The sequence below is a fragment of the Citrus clementina genome, unplaced genomic scaffold, assembly GCF_000493195.1.
Source record: "Citrus clementina cultivar Clemenules unplaced genomic scaffold, Citrus_clementina_v1.0 scaffold_5, whole genome shotgun sequence".
Lineage (NCBI taxonomy): Eukaryota > Viridiplantae > Streptophyta > Magnoliopsida > Sapindales > Rutaceae > Citrus > Citrus x clementina.
In genome coordinates this window covers 2,471,012-2,493,206 of record NW_006262201.1, presented here as the reverse complement: position 1 = coordinate 2,493,206, position 22,195 = coordinate 2,471,012, and the positions used below count along the sequence as shown (strand labels likewise).

The 22,195-nt window shown below is 35.6% G+C and overlaps 4 protein-coding genes across 5 annotated transcripts; 2 read left to right on the top strand and 2 right to left on the bottom strand.

Annotated features, from left to right (window-relative positions):
• The first annotated feature begins 983 nt into the window (after nt 1–983).
• LOC18042854 (leucine--tRNA ligase, cytoplasmic) lies at nt 984–5,877 on the top strand. 2 transcript variants are annotated; one of them, XM_006431458.2, is made up of 3 exons: nt 984–1,171; nt 1,661–4,942; nt 5,532–5,877. In XM_006431458.2, the coding sequence occupies exons 2-3, from the start codon at nt 1,680–1,682 to the stop codon at nt 5,533–5,535; spliced, it is 3,267 nt and encodes a 1,088-aa protein (XP_006431521.1). In that variant the 5' UTR covers nt 984–1,171; nt 1,661–1,679; the 3' UTR covers nt 5,536–5,877. The 2 variants fall into 2 exon arrangements, with proteins under 2 accessions (XP_006431521.1, XP_024038871.1); XM_024183103.1 differs by having other exon boundaries at nt 1,661–4,947.
• A 107-nt stretch (nt 5,878–5,984) lies between these two features.
• Nucleotides 5,985–7,490, bottom strand: LOC18042619 (glucuronoxylan 4-O-methyltransferase 1). The gene has a single exon (XM_006431457.2). The coding sequence runs from the start codon at nt 7,140–7,142 to the stop codon at nt 6,255–6,257; it is 888 nt and encodes a 295-aa protein (XP_006431520.1). The 5' UTR covers nt 7,143–7,490; the 3' UTR covers nt 5,985–6,254.
• Nucleotides 7,491–8,170: 680 nt separating this feature from the next.
• On the bottom strand, nt 8,171–13,777 carry LOC18042618 (probable serine/threonine-protein kinase At1g09600). Its single transcript, XM_006431456.2, has 8 exons — nt 12,440–13,777; nt 11,832–12,116; nt 11,142–11,459; nt 10,538–10,765; nt 10,339–10,436; nt 9,858–9,969; nt 9,335–9,730; nt 8,171–8,747 (listed from the first exon to the last, which is right to left on the bottom strand). The coding sequence occupies exons 1-8, from the start codon at nt 12,866–12,868 to the stop codon at nt 8,541–8,543; spliced, it is 2,073 nt and encodes a 690-aa protein (XP_006431519.1). The 5' UTR covers nt 12,869–13,777; the 3' UTR covers nt 8,171–8,540.
• Nucleotides 13,778–15,791: 2,014 nt separating this feature from the next.
• LOC18042617 (glutamate--tRNA ligase, cytoplasmic) lies at nt 15,792–20,213 on the top strand. Its single transcript, XM_006431455.2, has 7 exons — nt 15,792–16,101; nt 16,746–16,885; nt 17,165–17,252; nt 17,361–17,514; nt 17,811–18,910; nt 19,042–19,509; nt 19,855–20,213. The coding sequence occupies exons 2-7, from the start codon at nt 16,749–16,751 to the stop codon at nt 20,071–20,073; spliced, it is 2,166 nt and encodes a 721-aa protein (XP_006431518.1). The 5' UTR covers nt 15,792–16,101; nt 16,746–16,748; the 3' UTR covers nt 20,074–20,213.
• The last annotated feature ends 1,982 nt before the right edge of the window (nt 20,214–22,195 follow it).

Below are 22,195 nucleotides of genomic sequence, written 5' to 3'. Positions count from 1 at the left end.
TAAAAAAAAAAGGTCTCTTTTCCCTTAAAATAATATCTAAGGATAAATAAAAAATATTAGTAAGTTGTCCAGTCATTTGCCTATTAATGACTACATTTTCACTCGTCCTAATGATTACTATTCTGAATAAGTGTTTCCACTAATGCGTCGTTTTTCATGTACAATGTGGACGTCATGTTGTTAATTTTATTTTTACATCATTGACGCAGCTTCCATATTTAAAATATGAATGATGAGTCAGCATTCGTATACGCCATTGCATACTATTTACATTTGTTGGCTGTCTGAATGCATCGTACGACTTGACATCCTTTTGTTTCTTACTCTTAGGACATGTCGTTGTAGGTGCAGCCCACAAGCGATGGTCATCTACGCCATGCTTGCCGATTAAAATTTAAAGTATTCGATGGAAAGTCGCTAAAAAGATATACGTCTCTAAAGCCGATTTTATGTTGGTTGTTTATGAAAATGTATCAATTGCTAATTGCTAATTGTATCTTTTTTCATATAATTTTTGGCTCTGAAAATAATTTCATACTTTTTTTCATTTTCATGGTAAAAACTACCCCTGTTAATTGATCAACGTATTTTAATAATAATTTTCAGAAAGAATATTTGTCATTTAAGTCTTTAATTAATTTCTTATATCTCATGTTTTTCCCATGCTGTAAAAACTTGAAATTTTAAGGGTGAGAAAACTGTTTGAAATTAAAAATTTCAAAGTACAAATGGCCAATCGCGTTTTAGAAGGATAATAAGGGGACCTTTTGTCCCTCCCTAGTCTCTGTTACTTATTACCCTTATTTTTTCTTATAACAATGAATGCGGGCGCCCGGGCTCCGGAGAAAGGTTTCGGGTTTGGATCCATTCCCGGGCATTACGGCATTGCCCACCCCAGGTCGGATCGACATATCGCTATCCTCTCACACGCTGCCACGTGGCAATTCAAATTACCAACTTGACCAGAAAACCCTAGTCACTTGTCAGCTTAACTTGGTCATCAATTCTTCCTCTTCGCGTTTGGAAGCCGCAAACACAAACCAAAGAATAGCATCTCAAATATCTCAAAGCAAAGTATAAAAAGCTCTCTTTCGCTGGCTTTATCTCTACTGAGACAAAACGCCCCGTTTTTGCACCGCAATGCCCTTCGGTTTTCGGCCCTGAATCACAGGTTTCAACATTATTTTATTTTTTTCACTTTCTTTTTTAGTTGAGATTCGGTTTTTAGATAGTAATGAAGTCGGCTTAAAAACGGGAAGTTGGATTCTTTTATAATTAATATTTTGTTACATTGATTGAATGAGCTATGATTTAGGGTTTTGTGTTATTTGTGGGTTTATTTATTTGTTTTTACTAAATTTTCTTTTGGGTAAAATTTATAGTTTGTGGGTTTTGTTTTATTGATGCTATGAATCAAAACATACACTACATTATTTGTGCATGATTTATCATTGACTATTGGTTTCATCAGTCTCAGAGCGGTATATTACAATACTCTACACACACACACACACACACACACACACATATAAATGGATGTGATTGTATTTGACATGTGCTATTTTTAATTTGCATTAGTGTTCTTTGATGCTAATTGTGTTAAACTTTTTGTAAAAAGAAAAGATTGCTTATCTGCTCTTACATGTGTTTTTTGATGCAGTTTTTCTCAGTTCCACGATATGGCAACAGAAAGTGGGAAAAGCTTTGCGAGGAGAGATCGTCTCCTGGAGATTGAGTCAAAGGTCCACACTTGGTGGGAGGAGAGTAATGTTTTCAATGCTGAACCTGGCGAAAGGCCTCCGAATCCTGAAAGTGGTGAAAAGTTCTTTGGAAACTTTCCATTTCCTTACATGAATGGCTATTTGCATCTAGGGCATGCATTCTCATTTTCCAAGCTTGAATTTGCTGCGGCGTATCATAGATTGAAAGGTGCTAATGTGCTTTTGCCATTTGGTTTCCACTGCACTGGTATGCCCATTAAGGCCTCAGCTGATAAGCTTGCTAGGGAAATTAAGCAGTTTGGGAATCCACCTGTATTTCTCAAAGAAGCGGAGGAGGAAGAAAGTCCACAGCCAGAAGAAGCTGAGGATGCAAATGGAGGTGCTCCACCGGATAAGTTTAAGAGCAAGAAGTCTAAGGCTGCTGCAAAATCTGGTGTCCAAATGTATCAATGGGAGATCATGCGCAGTTTTGGACTTTCTGATAGTGAGATATCTGAATTCCAGGAGCCGGAGAAATGGCTCAATTTTTTTCCACCATTGGCCAAAGAAGATCTGAAAGCTTTTGGTTTGGGTTGTGACTGGAGACGCTCATTTGTAACTACAGAGATAAACCCATTTTTTGATTCCTTTGTACAGTGGCAGATGAGGAAGTTAAAAGCCATGGGTAAGATTGTTAAAGACGTGAGATACACGATATACTCTCCCTTAGATGACCAGCCTTGTGCAGACCATGATAGAGCAAGTGGTGAAGGAGTTCAGCCCCAGGATTACACTCTGATCAAGATGGAGGTGCTGCAACCTTTCCCTGCTAAATTTGGACCTCTAGAGGGTAAAAAAGTCTATCTTGCCGCCGCTACTTTGAGACCAGAGACCATGTATGGACAGACAAATGCATGGGTATTACCTGATGGGAAATATGGAGCATTTGAAATAAGCGAAACTGATGTATTAATTGTCACAGAAAGAGCAGCTCTCAATCTTGCATATCAGAATTTCTCTAGGATTCCTAAAAAGCCTACATGCCTGGTTGAGTTGACTGGTTATGATTTGATTGGTCTTCCTTTAAAGTCCCCTCTTTCATTTAATGAGGTCATATATGCTCTTCCTATGTTGACCATTCTAACAGATAAAGGGACAGGGATAGTGACCAGTGTTCCTAGTGATGCTCCTGATGATTATATGGCGCTGCATGATTTGAAAGCAAAACCAGCTTTCAGAGCAAAGTTTGGCGTGAAGGATGAGTGGGTGTTACCATTTGAGGTTATTCCAATTATCAACATTCCAGAATTTGGAGACAAGTCTGCTGAAAGAGTTTGCACAGATCTGAAAATTAAAAGTCAGAATGAGAAAGATAAGTTGGCTGAAGCCAAGAGGTTGACGTACTTGAGAGGATTTACAGAGGGTACCATGCTTGTTGGAGATTTTGCTGGGAAGAAAGTCCAGGACGCTAAGCCATTGATTAGGAGCAAGCTGATAGAAACGGGTGAGGCAATTATGTATAGCGAGCCTGAGAAGCGCGTCATGTCAAGATCAGGTGATGAATGTGTTGTGGCTCTTACAGACCAATGGTACATCACATATGGGGAAGAAGAATGGAAGAGACTAGCTACTGAGTGCTTAAATTCCATGAATCTATACCATGATGAGAACCGCCATGGCTTTGAGCACACTCTAGGCTGGTTGAATCAATGGGCTTGCTCAAGATCGTTTGGGCTTGGGACTCGCATTCCCTGGGACCCACAGTTCCTGGTCGAGTCATTATCAGATTCAACCATTTATATGGCTTACTACACAGTAGCCCACATGTTACATAAGGGAGACATGTATGGGAGTACTACTGGTTCAATAGAACCTAGTCAAATGACTGATGAGGTCTGGGAATTTATTTTCTGTGGTGGCCCATATCCAGAATCATCTAATATCCCATCATCTATCCTTAACAGGATGAAGCAGGAGTTTGAATATTGGTATCCATTTGATCTTCGAGTCTCTGGTAAGGACCTCATCCAGAACCACTTAACTTTTTGCATTTATAACCACACAGCAATCATGTCCCAGCGCCACTGGCCTCGTGGATTTAGGTGTAATGGTCACATTATGCTTAATTCTGAGAAGATGTCCAAGTCTACGGGGAATTTTAGGACGTTGAAGCAGGCCATTGAGGAATTCTCTGCAGATGCCACACGATTTTCTCTGGCTGATGCTGGAGATGGTGTAGATGATGCAAATTTCGTATTTGACACTGCAAATACTGGAATCCTTCGGCTCACCAAGGAGATTGCATGGATGGAGGAGGTACTGGCTGTGGAATCGTCTTTGAGAACTGGTCCACCATCTACTTATGCTGATAGGGTGTTTGAGAACGAGATAAATATTGCTGTTGAAATGACTGATCAGCATTACAAGAACTACATGTTCCGAGAAGCTCTAAAAACGGGCTTTTATGATCTTCAAGCTGCAAGGGATGAATATAGGTTGTCTTGTGGTGCGGGGGGTCTGAATCGGGATTTGGTGTGGCGTTTTATGGATGTGCAGACTCGGCTCATCACTCCAATCTGCCCTCATTATGCGGAGTATGTTTGGAGGGTGATTTTGAAGAAGGATGGCTTTGCAGTGAAAGCTGGTTGGCCAACATATGGCACTCCTGATCTGATCCTCAAGAGCGCCAATAAGTATTTGCAGGACTCGATTGTTTTGATGAGGAAGCTGCTCCAAAAGCAAATTCTTGGATCAAAGAAAGCCAATAAGAAAGGTGCACCTGTTGCAACACTCACTGAGGACAAATTGAAGGGCTTGGTATATGTGAATGAGCAATTTGATGGATGGAAAGCAGAGTGCTTGAGGATACTGCAAAGCAAATTCGATAGTAAGAGTCGTACTTTTGCTCCTGATGGGGAGATATTGGAGGCATTGCAGAACAACTCTGTTGGACAGGCTTCAAACTTTAAACAGACCCAAAAGCTTTGTATGCCTTTCTTGAGGTTCAAGAAGGATGAAGCGAAAGCAATTGGGCCTCAGGCCTTGGATTTAAAGCTGCCATTTGGAGAGATTGAGGTCCTTCAGGAGAACTTGGACTTGATCAAGAGACAGCTTGGTCTTGAAGAGGTGGAAATATTATCTGCCACTGACCCTGATGCTCTTAGCAAAGCTGGTTCCCTCTCTTCTCTGCTAAAACAGAATCCTCCTTCACCTGGAAACCCCACCGCCATCTTCTTGACCAGGTAAGGTAAAATAACTCCTTTGGGTGGATAATAGAATATTCTTTGTTGAGCGTATATTCTTTCTTGCTTGTTTTGGTGCACTGAAATTTATAATTTGCTTTGAGACTTGAGATGATAGTATTTCTTTTTTATATTTCGAAAGTCCCCTTTTTCACCTCTTGATGCTTCAATTATTTGCTTTAGGATCTCTCTTCTCAGTATTTATAGAATTAATAAATCATAGTATATTCTTTTACTATTAGTAGGCTCATCATGATCAACTCTAGTAGCATTCATCATCTTAGTTTGAATAGTAGAATGATGCATAAAATGTTAAAATGTGTTGAATCCTACAATGCCTAGATAAATGTAGCGTTTTACACACTGCTAACCCTTTTAACTCTATGTTATGGCGTTTGGGTTTTGATGTTATATCTTTCTTGACTGTTTTCCTCGTAAGTATAACCTTTTAGGACAATTATTTGTTTGTCTGTTTTTCTCAGAGCAGTTTTTTTAGGCACTAGCTTTGCTCCTTTTTCATAAATCAAGTTGTTTTTATTATTATTGTGCTCAGTTTAGCAACTAATCTGAGTTGCTTTTATGTTTATAGGTAGTCAAACTGCGGCTTAGAAGAGATTTCTGAAGAATGATTTTCTTGACTGGAAAGCTAGTGATTTTGTTGTACCTACTGCTTTGGAAGAATCATAGTGATAATGTTGTGCTTACTGCTTTGGGAGAATATTTAAATTTTCAAGTGCTGGAGTACATTTGGTGTATGGAAAGTTGCTGCCTGGGAAACTGATGGTATGATAGATGCAACTGCCTTTTGATAGTGAAAGAACTTGCTGGTTTTTCTTTTATAGGTGAAATGGTTACCATATTCTGAATTACACTTTTTTTCTTTTGTTGTGGATCTGGTAAAATACATGGGAATTATAGAATTAATATGCTTTTAACCCTGTTTAGTTCATTGACTCTTTTTTTTATTGCATTATGGAAGGATTTTCCCCCCCTTTTTTTGGGTAAGCAATTCTTCTAGTGCACAAAATATAATGCAGTTTATCCCGTTGGACTCAGTCCAAACAGCAGAAACTTGACGTAATTGAGCTTTCGATGTTGATGCAAGCTGATGTTATTGTACATGTTGAATCTTGTGATAGTTCATTCAAAGAAAAAGAACATGTTCTCAAATATGCTTGTTGCTTGTAATTTGTAATTACTCAACCTAGGGATATCTTCAATCATGAAAATGAGTACTTAAGTTTCCTTCGGTAAAAATTGGAATAAGAACAGCATTTAAATGTAGGAAAATGGAAATAGATGAAAAAAGATCCTACTCCGGGCAAAATGGCCTCTCCAGGCCATCTCTGTGACTTGGAATATTGAAATGCCTTATCCTTCCCTCCTGTTTCTTCATGTATCCTTCACATAAAAATGCGTTGGAGAAATTATCTTCCACCTCTCTGTTCACATCATGCACAAACACATCAGTGTCTCCATCCTCCCTGTTCCTCGCCATCATCCCTGCAGTGTATATAGCTGTCATCCTCCCCGGTGCCTCTTCATAGTAACCCGTTGGAGCGTCAACCATGATCAAGTCCCATTTTATGTCATAAACTTCAGCAGGAAGTCCTTTAAGAGCAAGTTGGCACATTGAGTATTTAGGATCACCAATTGCTGTGCATTCAGGTCCTTTGCCAACATCCATTAAGTTTTCGGCTTGGTTTACCTTGCTATCATATGTGACATGATAGGACTCCAGCATGGGAAACCGCCGTCTAATCTGCTCTATCCAAGCTTCATCTTCTTCGAGAAATATTGTACGGCCGCCATAATTGAGTGTGCTCCACATCAAGCTGTCATGGCCTAAGCCGAAAACCAAGAAATTGCAAGGAGCCTTCTTTTCGAGTACTCTTGCAGACACTGAGATTTCCTTGAGCGTCTGTTGTGGGGTAATTGTTGAAGTTGAGTAGTGAATAAGTGCTTGTGCCAAGGAGCGTGGGATCTTTGTACAAGTTGGTGAGCAGTTTGCTGCTTCTGCTTCTGCTTCTGCATTTGTCTTGACATTCGATGCTTTTGGAAAAGGGGTTTTTGACATGGGAGATGGGTTTTCTTTTGACAATGATAAACTTGATCTTACCACAAAGAGAAGCAAGAAAGCAAGGAAAATGCCCAGTAGAAGCACTTTAAAGTTGAGTGCTTGGTTGGCTTTAGACCTCATTGTTTGTGCAAGATATGTGTTACTTTCGCAAAGAATATGCAGAAGCAGATAAACTCGAGAATTGATCTTCTGCAGCAGCTAGGCTTGAAATAAATTGGTGAAGGAAATGTGATTGATTTTGTAAGTCGTAATGCTTCTAGATGAAGTGAGGAAACGTTGGATGATGAATGATGAAGACAAGAAAGCTACTATGATTTTGCATGAAGCAATATGAAAGTGGTTGTTGCATCTGCCATGTTTGGTGAAGTGTAATTTTATCATATTCTGTTTCTTGTTCATTTGGTGATTGAAAGTTTCATCATTTTCCTTCTGTATAATTGCTTCGGCTGCGCTGGATTTGAAGTTGAAAATGATGCATCTCCTTATAGTTATTATATAAAAGGACGGTTGATATTTTGATAACTTCAAGTTTTGTACAATTTTTTAATAGAGAGTGTTCATTTTGTTTGTAATTTTTTTTTTGATGATTGTGCAATCATTGGTTGAAATATCTAAAACCCATTATATGACTAACACGTATTTAAGTTGAAATTAAAACAATATCTTCAATTTCACAACTTGGTTAATTATGCATCATCTTTATAATATTTTGAAATTTTCTATTTTAAATTTTTGAAATGATTATTGGTAAATCCATCAATCACATCCATGCCAAGTGCCTGTCAACTACTTAGGTCATTTTCATTTGCATAAAATCTTGTCAAATAGCAAATACTTGTCTGTTTTACTATTTGTAATGTTTGTTAAAATAAACAAAAATGTAGTTTCAGGTTTAACTTTTAACAAATAAGAAACACTTTGATACCCTATACGTCAGCACCTTCTCCTCATAAAAATTTTGGTGAATGCTTTTAAATAAGCTGTCTTGTTCAAAAGTGGTTCATGCAAAAGGCACACTCAAGCACAACCTCGGATAAACATAATGTTTAGTGATTCTGCTTTTTCATTCACTATATTTTGAAAGATCACTCAAACCATACAGAGAATGAGGTAAAAATAGATATATATAATTGAAAAAATTTAACCTGTACAAGGCATAGCTCTAACAATTGAACATTGCCTAAGAGACCTCTTCCTCAAACAACTAAAGAATTGACTGTCATGCCAAACCTCAAAAAAACCAATCACCACATGGTATCATACACTTGGCAATGGATTAAATTCTGCTTTCAGTTACCCACCTAGTTAAATCATCTAAAGAATTTCTATGGTTAGAACTTCAAAATGAATTTCTGATCGTAAAAATTATTCATTTGGTGGGCCGAAATCCATAGCCTTTTAACCGTGGTGGACTAGTCAGATCCCCAGAAGGGGTACTTCTTCCTAATGTGTAATCAAGCAATTCTGCACTGATGTTCTGCATCAAAATTGAGGCATTTATGATCTTCATTTCTAGTGTCACCTGCCGTTTCTTCCGTAGTGAAGAAGAGACTGTGTTTGTCCACTTTCGCCATTTTTCTGGGCCTTGGTCTTGTCCCCTCGAGCTCTGCGAACTGCCTGCTGGATTTGTCTCTCATGCTCTTTGAGCATTTCCTCGAGGTTTCCTCCTGGAGGCAGTATCGGCCCAGAGTAATGCATTCGGGTCTTCTTGGAAGCAAAATCTTGCTGTCAAACAAAAAGACTAAAAAGTTAGTCCATAATTCTAGAAGTCTATAATGAGTGGTTAAAATCATAAAACACTGCACAACAGTGAGATTAGATTGTTCAATCAATTTGCGAGAACATAGTGAACAGTTCAAACTGCCCGGCCAACATGCCCAACAGTTAAAAAGTTTTTTAGCGTCTTTAATAAAATTTCAAGAAGTCCGGCACCATAGTCTCAAGATCAGCCACTAGACCGCCTAAATCAAGAGTATTTGAAGCAGCTTCTTGAATATCAAAAAAAAAAAAACACATATCCAGATCAGATTGATTCATGTTGGTTTGTGCGTGAAAATGTATAGTGGATGTTTCTGTGGTTTTGCTTTAGTAAAGGAGGGTCCACAAAGTTTTCAAAATAGAATGAAAGGCTCTTGTCATTAATGAAGGTCTCTTAAAATAAATGGTCCGTGGATGTTTCCGTATCTTGAAAACTTAAATTAAAGATTCAGTAATTCTGGGATGCCCTTGGCAATATATAAACAGATATATAGATCATTTATCCAGATTAAATGATTTTCCTTCAATCTAAATTTAATTAAAAATTTCCTTACCGTCTTAGACTCCTTTCCAGAAGGCTTTTCGCCCTTCTTGTTATATGAAGACATTGGTCTGTCCAGCAAATTTTGGGACCACTCATGTCCAGAGTCATCTGACCACTGTGAATTCACTCTATTGCTACAATCCAACTGGGAATGGCCACCTCTAACTGCAACGGAATTGGCAAATCTGGATAACCCAGCTGCCCCAGGATGCATGTAAGATCTTGAATTTCTGTCACTGTCCATTGTCATATTCAGTGAAGCCCCGACGGTAGTGGGTTTCATTGTTTGCCCACCAGCATTCCTTCCAATTCCTTTGGGAGGCTCAATAGGAAACCCAGAACCACTATCCTCGTCGGAATTGAATTGTTCACTAGTGGCCTTAGGATTACTCTGATTTTGTCGCTTCTGTGTCAGTCCAAAAAAGTATAATCGTTAGAGAAATCAGAATTTTGTAAACATGCACAAAAACATGGATGCAGCCATGGCATGAAAATGAGGGAGTTAAAAATAAACTTTAGAATGAATGTATTACCTGTATGGACGTCTGCAACTCAGCATTGGCATCTGGTGCAGGCACAGCCTTAGACTCTTTGCCAGTTTTCCTAATTGACTCAAGACCTCGTCCTTTTCCACCTCCTCCTCTCCTGGATAAGCCATAAAATCATTTATCATGCTAGTGAAATAAATTCTTGTTATTGAGATTACTGCTTTGCCAAGTAACTGCAATTTATCCTCCAGTCAAAAAAAGAATACGAAGGAACCTAATTGCCAGAAAAAAATTTCTTTACCACTGATTACACTAACAAATCAGAGCTTAGTTACCACTCCATACTGGTAAAAATTTCTGTAAGAGGTGTAATTCTATCCAAATTTTGTAAATCAAATAATTTTCATGAGGCCCTAAGCCTGTAAGATATGGATATCAGATTTTGCAAACCAATGAAAAGGCCATAAGCAGTAAAAGAGGCCATTAAATAAAAACTAAATTATATAAAGATTCAGGAAATTATCACCTTCTATCATCATCTCGAAGTTTGACATCAAACTCCTTGCTAGGTGGGTACTTAGGCAAACTAGATGGATCACAGGGAAGAGGCTTTGTCGTAAAAAACTGGAAAACAGAAAAATTTGCAAGGAATGCTTTAGCGTGCACAATCAATCTGAGCAAACTCCTAAACAAGGTAATAAACATCTCGAGTCCCACAAATTTACCTCATTTTGAAGTGCAGAAGAAGCTGTTCCACGAACCTCAGGTTCTGTTGAGAGCAGAATATCCAAAAGAGACAATGCCGAAGAAGGAATATCCTTAAATGTCTCAGCAACACAACGCTTGTAAGGTTGTTGTGGTTTGAAAATGGTGGCATGCGGCAATTTTGATCTCTTCCAGTACTCTTCAGATGGTGACCCACAAAGTTTGAAGATCTTATGCAGTTGCTCTACCTATAGAAGATAAATTAAGGGATTTCACATCCTATCAATTTCACTAAAGACTACATGTGCAAAACATCTAATAACTGGTTGTGGATGGAATTTGAGAGCTGCCCCTTTAGCAAGGATGTAATGTATGAGTTGCTCATAACTCTTATAAGTCAACGAATAGAAAGATCAATGAGAATAAAAAATGCAATAAAACAGACAGACAGACAGACAAACTATCTCTGTCTGTTCTCCTAACACACACAAAAAATGCCCAGAGAGTTATCAAATTGCTGCTGTACTGCAAGAAATTTCTGGATGCAAGATTAACAATGTGTCAGGCAATTGATGGAGATGATAAATAGTAAGTACTCTTAAAAGAACAGGCTAGGAATAGTACCTCTGTTCTTCCAGGCATGATAGGCTTCCCAGCAAATAATTCTGCGAGAATGCAACCACTGCTCCACAAATCTACTGAAGCTCCATAGTCGGTTGAACCAAGCAAAAGCTCGGGTGGTCGGTACCACAAAGTTACTACCCGACTTGTTAGAGGCTGCTTCTGAGAACATTTGAAGAAATTTGCCAGCCCAAAATCACCAATCTTGAGAATTCCATTATAGTCTATCAGAAGATTAGAGCCCTTGATGTCACGATGCAAAATTCCACGGCTATGGCAATGCTCAAGTCCATGAAGTAGTTGTTTCATGTAACATTTTATCTGCAAGGTCAAAGAATAGAATCCGACATTGGAAACTAAATAAAGGGGAAAAACTCTAGGTTCATTCTTTCTGGTTAAAACTTGCTGTTGAATAAGGAAGCATCAAAGTGACAAATAATGCACAATGCAAAACCTCTGTGGCATGCAAAATGATATGATCTTTAAATGAAAAGAAATCTCACCACCTTTACAGTCACTTATTTCTTAAACTTGCAAAGGTTGCAAATGTAACAGGCTATTACCCAGATTTTGTAGGAAAGTCATTTCAAATATTACTTCTTTAGTTCTTGTAACAATAAATATGATTATGCACATTACTATCACTGCAATTTATGTCTCAGTAGCTAAAACTAGAAGGGAAAACGAAGGAACCTGTGCCTCAGTGAACTTCACCCCAGGTGTTGCTGCAAGCCCTGCAAGATCATGCTCCATATATTCAAATACAAGATATAAACTTCCAGACACCCTAGAAGTAATTAGACCTTCAAGCTTCATGATATTTGGGTGATCAAGTCTACGCAGAATAATGATTTCTCTGGCCATAAAACGAACACTTTCTGGATCCATATTAGTAAACCGCACTTTCTTCAGTGCAACCAACTTGTTGTTCTCCAGATCTCGGGCTTTATATACACTGCTGTAAGTTCCTTGTCCAATCTGCACCATTGGCTTAAAAATATTAATAAAAATCCAGAAAACAAGGACTTTATGTTGCTAGTCATAGAGATATCATCCCAGTTTTGAACTCGACACGTGCAAACATGTTTTAATTAAAGAAATCAAAATTGACTTACTCTGAATCACACCTTCTGATGGAAAAGCTAACCATTTACTGCAGAACAGAATTAAAAAAATACAACAGAAAGGTATACACTCACTTCCTACATGCCATAAAATTTCATATAATCCATTACAACCAAGAACCAAAAATAATAAATCAAAATCCTAAATCATATCAAAAGGCAGGATAATCAGCTAACCTTATCTAACTTCTCGAAAGAGTCAGCCTTTCTTGGCACCCATCCGTTGATGGCTTCTCCAGCCACAGCAGTCAGCCAAGAAGGCCAACCAGCAACAACCTGAGCCCCTCTCTCCCCATTGCTCACGCTAACGATCCTAGTCATCCGAGGTTGCGCCACTTGCACATTTATGGTGCTGCGCCTTTGAAGCTTAACCTTCTTCTCCCCATCGTCGGATGACCCCACATCGTCATCAGCAACAGATTGATCATTTATCAACCTTGTGGTGGATTCATTGCCAATACCATCCGTTTCCACAACTACTGTTACATTCTCCTTTTCAAAGGAACCTAATCGTTTGTTTGTTCTCTTGGTTAATTCCTTCTCTTTGGCATTGTTTTTAGCAATATATTTCTTCGCTCGAATTGCTTTCGAGCAAATGCAGCCCATAATGCTTATCCAAATCAGTCACGGTCTCTTGTTCCGAAACAAGAAACCGTATGATTCAAATATTTCTTCGCACATTACTCATTAAAACACACAATCAAATGATGCAAATGCTTGAGCTCTTTGAAATTCATCACCCCAAAAACCTCACATTCTTCTCAAAATGTGAGATACCAAAGATCCAAAAAACCCAAAAAGAATCAATTTTTCAAATATCCCACAAGAACCCCGATCCCAAAACAGCCGAATCAGTTAAAAGATTCAAACTTTTTTATGCTTTTTTTATGAACACAAAAAATTCCCAGATCCCCAAATCAAATGAACTGAATTGAAAAAACAATTTTTACTCAGAAAATGAAGGACATTATACAACAAGATCAAAAAAAGAAAAAAATAGCAAACCAAATTCGAGAATGTACATAGAAAGATTATTAGATTAAGTTGGAGAATTTAGGACCCGAGAAATTCTGGTCCGAATTGGGTAAAGACAAAACAACTAAGTTGGTATCCAACTGAGGAACCAGAAACAAAACTGGCCAAAAGTTTTCCAAAAGATCATTGAACATAAAGATTAGTTATGTGACACACAAGATAAAATTACACACACACACAGTGAAATGCGGATCTGGGGTGATCCTAGGAATGCGAGTAACCAATGGATATTTTTGGGATAATGGCATTAGGACACATCAGACAGAAGACAAGACAGTTACGTTTGGTTTTGGATATGTATATATAAATATTTTTTTTTCTTTTTGACTCTTCACAGGCAAATGGGATCTGTTCAAATACAATCAAAACAGCGTTACGAAGAAGAAAGAAGATTCATTAAACAAATACTTTAATAGCGTTTGGTTGCTCTTGAGAAATTATCAATAGATCAAAATTTTGTACATTAACATTTAAAATTTGTGTGTTATTATTATTATTATGCCCCTGGAGCAAACCTGGCTAAACTTTATGCATGCGCCAGCTTTCAGTTCGAACTAATAATAAGGATCAAACTTTGTAAACATTTATTTGTAGAAAAATCTTTGTTTACCGTGTGTGTGTGTGTGTGTATATATATATATATATATATATGTATGTATGTATATGCATATGTAAATAAAGCTTAAACTCTGCATAATTATACGAATTTGGCGATGATAAATATCTGATTGTAACATTAACATATTATATTACTATAATATAAATAAACCAAAAAAGAAATTTTATCTTTAAAATAAGAAAAATTATCACTGCACCACCTCTTTTTTGCCTTATGTTCATTCAACCACTAAAAAATTTTAAACATGTTTTCTGCACCACTTTTTTTTTTTAATTTGTATCAACTAGCCACTTTTTAACTAACGCCATTAAATAATTTAAATGAAATGATAATTTTATCCCTAAATAAATTAAAAGACTATTTTATTTTACAAAAACTTTGAAAAATAAGAAAATTATAATTATAAAAATACCTCTAAGTTTAATAAAAAATAAATCTCAAAATTAGAGTTTTTATTTTTAATAAAAATCTAAATAAAAATTATAATTATAAAAAGGAAAATTATCACTACACCACCTCTTTTTTGCCTTATGTTAATCCAACCATAAAAAAATTCTAACATGTTCTCTGCACCACCTTTTTTTTTAAATTTGTATCAACTAATCATTTTTTAACCAACACCGTTAAATAATTTAAATGAAATGACAATTTTACCCCTAAATAAATTAAAAGACCATTTTATTTTACAAAAACTTTAAAAAATAAGAAAATTATAATTATAAAAATATCCCTAAATTTAATAAAAAATAAATCCCAAACAAATGTGCTCAGCTGATTTTTATTTAATTTAGATTTTGCAAAATTTTAATAATTATTTTTATTAAAAAATTGTAATTTTGCAAAATTTTAATAAAAATGACTAAATTTATTTATTAAAAATTATAATTTTGCAAAATTTTATTAAAATAACTGACTTTATTTATTAAAAAATAAATCTGAAAATTTTAATAATTTAGGGAATTTTTATTAAATCCCAAAATTTTGTAATTATTTTTATAATTACAAAATAAGTAACATGTTTACAAAATAATTATTTTTATTAAATCCCAAAAGAAATTCTGTGTTTAAATTAATATTCAAATAAAAAAAAATGTAACCTATCGTGGTAAAAAAATTAGTTAAGTAACATGTTTATAAACGATATTTAGGACACTGTTGATGCCACTTCTGGTCGGCATGGCCCAAAATCAGGACTCAATTTGGGATGGGATTACGGTTGAAACACTAAAAATGATTTATTTCAAAATTTTTAACAAAAACAATGATTTGATAAATATTTACTTAATAAATTTCTCTTTAATAGCGGGTTTTAAAAGCACATTTGAGTTAAACAATCTATTAAATAATCTGTCATGTATTTTTAAAATTTGTCTTCTATCTATTTGTATTGATTTATTAATTTATATTTTCATTCGACCAATACAATTATTGTATTTTAATTTATATAGAATTATATGGGACAATATTTTCTTTTTATACTTCAGAAAAAGTTTTTATTATAAAGAATTACTTGGGACAAAAATTTGAGTAGGCTCTATTTGTATTTATTAGTAAATATTATAAGAGCGTTTTTCTAGCGAGGGCATCAATAAAATATTAAAAAAAACATAAATTTTAATATATTAATTTTTTTATATATTAGTATATTAAAATATATATTGTTTATTTATTAGTGCATGAGATGTCTCACTGAAAAATAATTAAACATTATAAACTATGTATTTATATATAATTACACCAATTAAAATGTATTTTTATTTATTAAGTTATTTATATAAGATTTATTTTTATTTATTTATTATTATTATTAATTTTTTTGGGCTACTAAAAAGCATTTAATATTTGGATTTCTTTTTCTCGAAAATTTTCCAATCGCTAAGGTTTAAAAAATGCTTCTTTCATTATCGTTCCAAGGAGCGAATCTTTCCCCTGTACAAAGCCCTAGTCACCCACAAAAATAAACTTCTGTTTGTATGTGTCTCAAAGCTCTGTATACTAGAAGAACTTGCCTGTGATATATATAGCACACAGCCACACACATACTAATTACCCCACAACCTAAAACAGGCAGCGTCCCTCTCAGGACAGCCACCTTATAATCGCCTCACCACCGCCACAGCCGCCCAGCAAGCCGCCGCGCCACTCCCGGCCCTCTAGAGCAGCCACGCTCGGCCCGCTGGCTTTGGTGCGTGTTAATTTTAATTATCTACTTTGAGTTTTGTTGCTTTGCTTTTAGTACGTACTGTGAAATATGATTTTTTTTTAATTTTATTCTTTTTTTCATTAACACTTGTCGCTGCTTTGCTTTGGTAATGTGAATGGTTGCTGTCACGATTTTTCAGTTTCCCTCGAACGTTCAATCGTCTTGAACCCGGCCCGTTGCATACTGTGTTCTCGCTTGACTTGACTTTACTCCTCTCTAATATCCATGAACTGATAGGTTCTGTCGGATTAGAAATTTTATTATGCAATAGTGTATGTAATTTTCATTGGTCATAGGAGTTCCCTTTTCTTTTCTTTTTTACTTTATAATTGTAATTTTTAAGAATACAGATTCAACTTACTTTTTGCTTTTGTAGGGTCTAATCCAATTTTCTAATCCTGTGGGCTATAGCGTTAGTTTTACATTTTGGATAAAACCCAAGTGGGAACAAAAGAAATTTCCACTAACCCACCGTTCCCTTTTTCAAAATTCTCTCTCTACAAGTCTATATATGTAAATGCTTAAATCTCTTTTAACAGCTAAGCTCTTGTGATTTCGGTCTTACATGACAGCTGCTTTGTTTATTGTTCTTGTTTTATTTTGATATTGGTGTTGTGATAGTGCAGGTGATGACTATGGAGATTAAGGTGTTATCTTTTCCGGCCGACAGCCCTCCACTATCGGTCATTGCTGCTGCCAAGCTTGCGGGAATCACTTTACCAACTGAAACATCAGGCTCTGCTCCTACGTTTTCTTTCTCAAATGGGTATTTATGATCTGTTGCTGCTTTTATTTTTTTCATGTTTTAATGCATATGGGCATTTGGGTAGAAAGAAACCCTTTTGAATATGTTCAGAGTTTATTGATTTCTTTTGGTGTTGTAGCCAATAGTTTCCATATGAGAATGGCACGATTGTCCAATCTTTGTGTTTCTCTTTTTTAATATCTGTCTTTCAAAAATAATCAGGTTATATTTCTTAGCAAAGAAAAGAAAATTATAAGTTGACTAAGAATGTACTCACGTTTTAACTTTTATGTACCGTAGGTCAAAATTGCAAGGAACTTATGTTCTCCTCCGTTATATCGGTCGTGTTGCTAATTTCTATGGTCAGAATGCATATGAAGCTGGAGTGGTAATTATTCTTAATTTGATGAATATAAGAATGTCAATTTTTCCCCTCTTTTGGAGAGACGCTTAGATTGTAATTCAAATCCTTTTCTTTTCTTTTGTCTTTTTTCAGATTGATGAGTGGCTGGATTATACTCCAGTCTTTTCATCTGGTTCCGAATTTGAAAATGCATGCACCTATGTGGATAAGTATCTTGAGAGACGTACTTTCGTAGTTGGCCATAGTTTATCAATTGTGGACATAGCTATCTGGTCAGCTCTTGCTGGTAAAGGTTTCAAAACTTGTGTATTTATCTTGAATACTTAGCGTGTGGCACCATTAAGACCAAAAATAAAAAATATATGCAAGATTTTCTCTTTAGCAGATAATGCATATGGGTTCAGTTTTCTCTGAAGATATACAAAACAAATCACTATTTCTTTTCTCCTATTTATGATTTTGCATTTTGTTGGGTGCACGCAGTGATTGAACTTTCCACAGTTTCTTCTTCATTTTGAACACCTAAAATTTGTTATTCTGTGCTCCAAATAGTAATAGGTGCTTAATTTTGGATCCACCCAGGAACTGGGCAAAGATGGGATAGTTTGAGGAAATCAAAAAAGTACCAGAATCTAGTGCGTTGGTTCAACTCGTTATCTGCAGAATATAGTGATTCTTTGGATGAAGTGACAGCAACATATGTCAGTAAAAGAGGGTTGGGAAAGCCAACTGCAGCCACGTCAAAAGAACAACAGGGTGTGAAAGGGGATGTATCTGAGAAGGGAAAAGCTGGCAGCCGTCCTTTTGAAGTGGATCTTCCTGATGCTGAAATTGGCAAAGTGCGTTTGCGATTTGCTCCAGAACCAAGTGGTTATCTTCACATCGGGCACTCAAAAGCAGCTCTACTGAACCAGTATTTTGCTCAACGGTACCAGGGTCAGCTGATTGTGCGTTTTGATGACACAAATCCTGCTAAAGAAAGCAATGAATTTGTGGACAATCTTCTTAAAGATATTGAGACATTGGGCATCAAATATGAAACAGTAACCTACACTTCAGACTACTTTCCTGATTTGATGGAAATGGCTGAGAATTTGATTCGTCAGGGCAAGGCTTATGTTGATGACACGCCTCGTGAGCAAATGCAGAAAGAAAGGATGGACGGGATAGAATCAAAATGCAGAAACAACAGCATTGAGGAGAATATGAAATTGTGGAAAGAAATGATTGCAGGATCTGAAAGGGGTTTGGAGTGCTGTCTTCGTGGGAAGTTGGACATGCAAGATCCCAACAAATCTCTTCGAGATCCAGTCTATTATCGTTGCAATCCGATTCCCCACCATCGAATTGGGTCCAAGTACAAGGTATACCCAACATATGATTTTGCTTGTCCTTTTGTTGATGCTAAAGAAGGAATAACACATGCACTCAGATCTAGTGAGTACCATGATCGCAATGCACAGTACTATAGGATTCAGGAGGATCTGGGTGTAAGAAAGGTTCGTATTTATGAGTTTAGCAGATTGAACATGGTGTATACACTTCTCAGCAAGCGCAAGCTTCTCTGGTTTGTACAAAACGGAAAAGTTGATGGATGGGATGATCCTCGGTTTCCTACTGTCCAAGGAATTGTGCGTAGGGGTCTGCTGGTTGAGGCTTTGATCCAGTTTATTCTTGAACAGGTAAGATGATGTAGTTGAACTATAAGAATTTTCACATCTCATGCATTTTCAATTCTTGTGGACTTGCTTCATATGTTATGCATTGAGATCTGTTAAGTAGAAGATTAACTTTTGAATCCTTATTTTTGCAGGGTGCTTCGAAAAATCTTAATCTTATGGAATGGGACAAACTTTGGACCATTAATAAGAAGATCATTGATCCTGTTTGTCCTAGACATACTGCTGTCATTGAAGACAGACGTGTACTGCTGACTCTAACCGATGGCCCTGATAAACCATTTGTGCGCATAATTCCAAGGCATAAGAAGTATGAAGGTGCAGGAGAAAAAGCTACGACATACACAAAAAGGATATGGATAGACCATGCTGATGCTCAGCTGATTTCTGCGAATGAGGAAATTACTTTAATGGATTGGGGGAATGCCATAGTAAAAGAAATTAGTAGGGACCAGGATGGAAATGTTACACAATTATCAGGGTTTTTGCATCTTGAAGGATCTGTCAAGACCACAAAGTTGAAGCTCACATGGCTACCTGAGACAAATGAGTTAGTTAACCTCACATTGGTTGGCTTTGACTATCTAATCACAAAGAAGAAGGTACATAATGATAATCAGAATTTTCCTTGCACAAGATCTTTCTGATGTTTTAAACTGTGCAATATTGAAATTGGGTCTCTGGAATGATGTGAATTTGTGACTTATTTTAGCCATCAGATTTATTCCTTTACTTCTACATTAATTTCAATATTGAAGCCATCAATTTGAAATGGTCAAAATTTAGTAGTAGGGATACTTCCATGTATGGGTATGGGGCTTGCATACTGGAGTTGGTACAGGGCTGTCTTAACATTCTAGTATCGTGGTGCGTGTAACTTGACATGCCAGTTGTCATGTATATGAAGTTAGCTGTTTTATTGATGCTTATAATTGTTGTTGATGCAGCTGGAAGAAGGAGAGGACTTCCTTGATGTGCTCAACCCCTGTACAAGATTTGAGACTGCAGCTATTGGAGATTCAAACATGCGGAATCTGAAGCGGGGAGAGATTTTGCAACTGGAGAGGAAGGGCTACTTCAGATGCGATGTTCCTTTTACCAGATCTTCAAAGCCAGTGGTTCTCTTTGCCATCCCAGATGGGCGCCAGCAAGCAGTCTTTAAGTAAAACCTTTATACTTATTAAGGTGTCCACTGTCTTTATGAGTTTATTTAGCTGTGATTGGGAAACTTTATTTCTTACATTTCCATTCGCATATTTTTGAACCACTGTTGACTTAATTAATTGATTTACTGTTTTTTAGTTCAGTTGCAGCTTGCTTTTTAAATATTCAAGTACAATGGCTTTCTAATATATTGATGTCAGGTTTTAAAAGGAATTGCTGCAAAGGTAACCGTTTACAATGTGTCAGATCTCTTATTCTTTCTATTGATTACAACTCAGGTGACTGAAACTGTTAATTCATTAGTGAAACATGGAAAATAGTTATTATAACGAGAAGCAGTTGCTTTATTGGTTGGCTTTATTTATTTTAGTTTTCTGGATAGGTTGTTTTATGCATTGCTGGATATGTTCTTTGTTTCTGGATCGAAGGGTATTAGCTTCAGTACGGATGGCATGTTGTTAGTATAATGTTTTAGTTTTGAGTGTGTTTGATGTTGATGTTTTCACTACCAAGAAAACGATCATTTAACCCAATGGGTTGCTCGTGGTGATGAATTTTTTCGCCAATATTTGAAAGTAGATTCGGCTCATTTTGAATCTAGATTGTTAGACGGCTCACCGAAACAGAGATGACTCATCCCACCAGATCTTTTATTATAATATCATTTATAAGATATATATTATTTGAACATAATGGGTTGGCCGCAAGTGCCAAATGGGTTGGCTACAATAATGAATCATGCTGTGTCTTTGTCATCTCTAAAAATTGAAAACAGCTTATGGCTGGCATCTCTCTTAAGTTTGAATTGCAAAAATCAAAGAGATATTATGCAAAAACCTGATCCAATCAATCAATTTTAGTAATTAAAAATCAAAGAGATATTATGCAAAAACCTGATCCAATCACTCAATTTTAGTAATTAAAAATGCCCCAAGTCAACCAATGACTTTGATTTCGAATTATCTTTCTAATGATTTTTTACATTTTCCAATCAAATGATAGCTTATTTATTGCATAGGTGTGCGGTGAAGTTTGTGAAACTTTAGGTTAATAATAGTAAAATAATTTTCTCTTCTTTATTAGAAAAGTTATTAGTCAGCAACACAGAATAAAGAAATAACATAAGATAAAGAATAAAATAAGATAACAATATATTATAATGTGATTTTATTAATTTCAAGTGTGTGCAAGATAAGTTTGTATCATTACTCTTTATACACATTTGGAATGAATAAAATCACTTTATAATATATTGTTCTCTTATTTTATTCTTTGAGTGATGATACAGCCGTATGGACTTATACAAACTTATTTTGTATAAACTAATTTGGTATTAATTAATTGGTTGAATAAAAATATAAAATAATAAAAATAAATCATGTGATTTGAGATATTTAATTTAAGTAATTTTATCATGGCACATCAATTTGTACAAATTAAATTTGTATAAGAATTTATGATTATATTATTACTCATGTACAAAATAAAGAGATGAGTTCTCTTTTATAGTTATACAGTCATTTCATGAAATTAATAGAAACATTATAGATCATAATTTCTTATGAGAAAGTGGAAGTTATAGAAAAGTTAAAAGTTATTAGTAGGAGACAGTGGAAGACTAAGAAGTGTATGTTATAAGCATTCACATTTATTTTAATAAATTTATAACATTATTTAAATTAAAATTGTTAATGTGATATATTATATGAAAAACCAAATCAATATTTGATATCTACATTGAATACTGAACATGATTCATTTATTATTGAAAATGATCAATAATCTTCTAGCTTAGAAAGCCTTTCTACTCTTTTTTTTTTTTTTTAAATTGTTTCAACTTTTAAAATTGGATGAATTTATTTATAGTCTTTTTTTTAGCATTACCTGATTTTTTTAATTTTATTAATATTTTTTAAGAACTTAAAATAATTATTTGGCATTTGATAAACAATTATGCAAGGAATACGGTAGCCTGATAATTCTTCTATATAATCCTCATTGGATTTGGAGCTTTATGACGATTTTTTTTTTAATATTTTGATCGTAAACTATTAAATATGCACGTGACCTCTTACTTCAGCAATCAGCACCTAATCTAAATTCATTTTCATCACGGTCAGATAT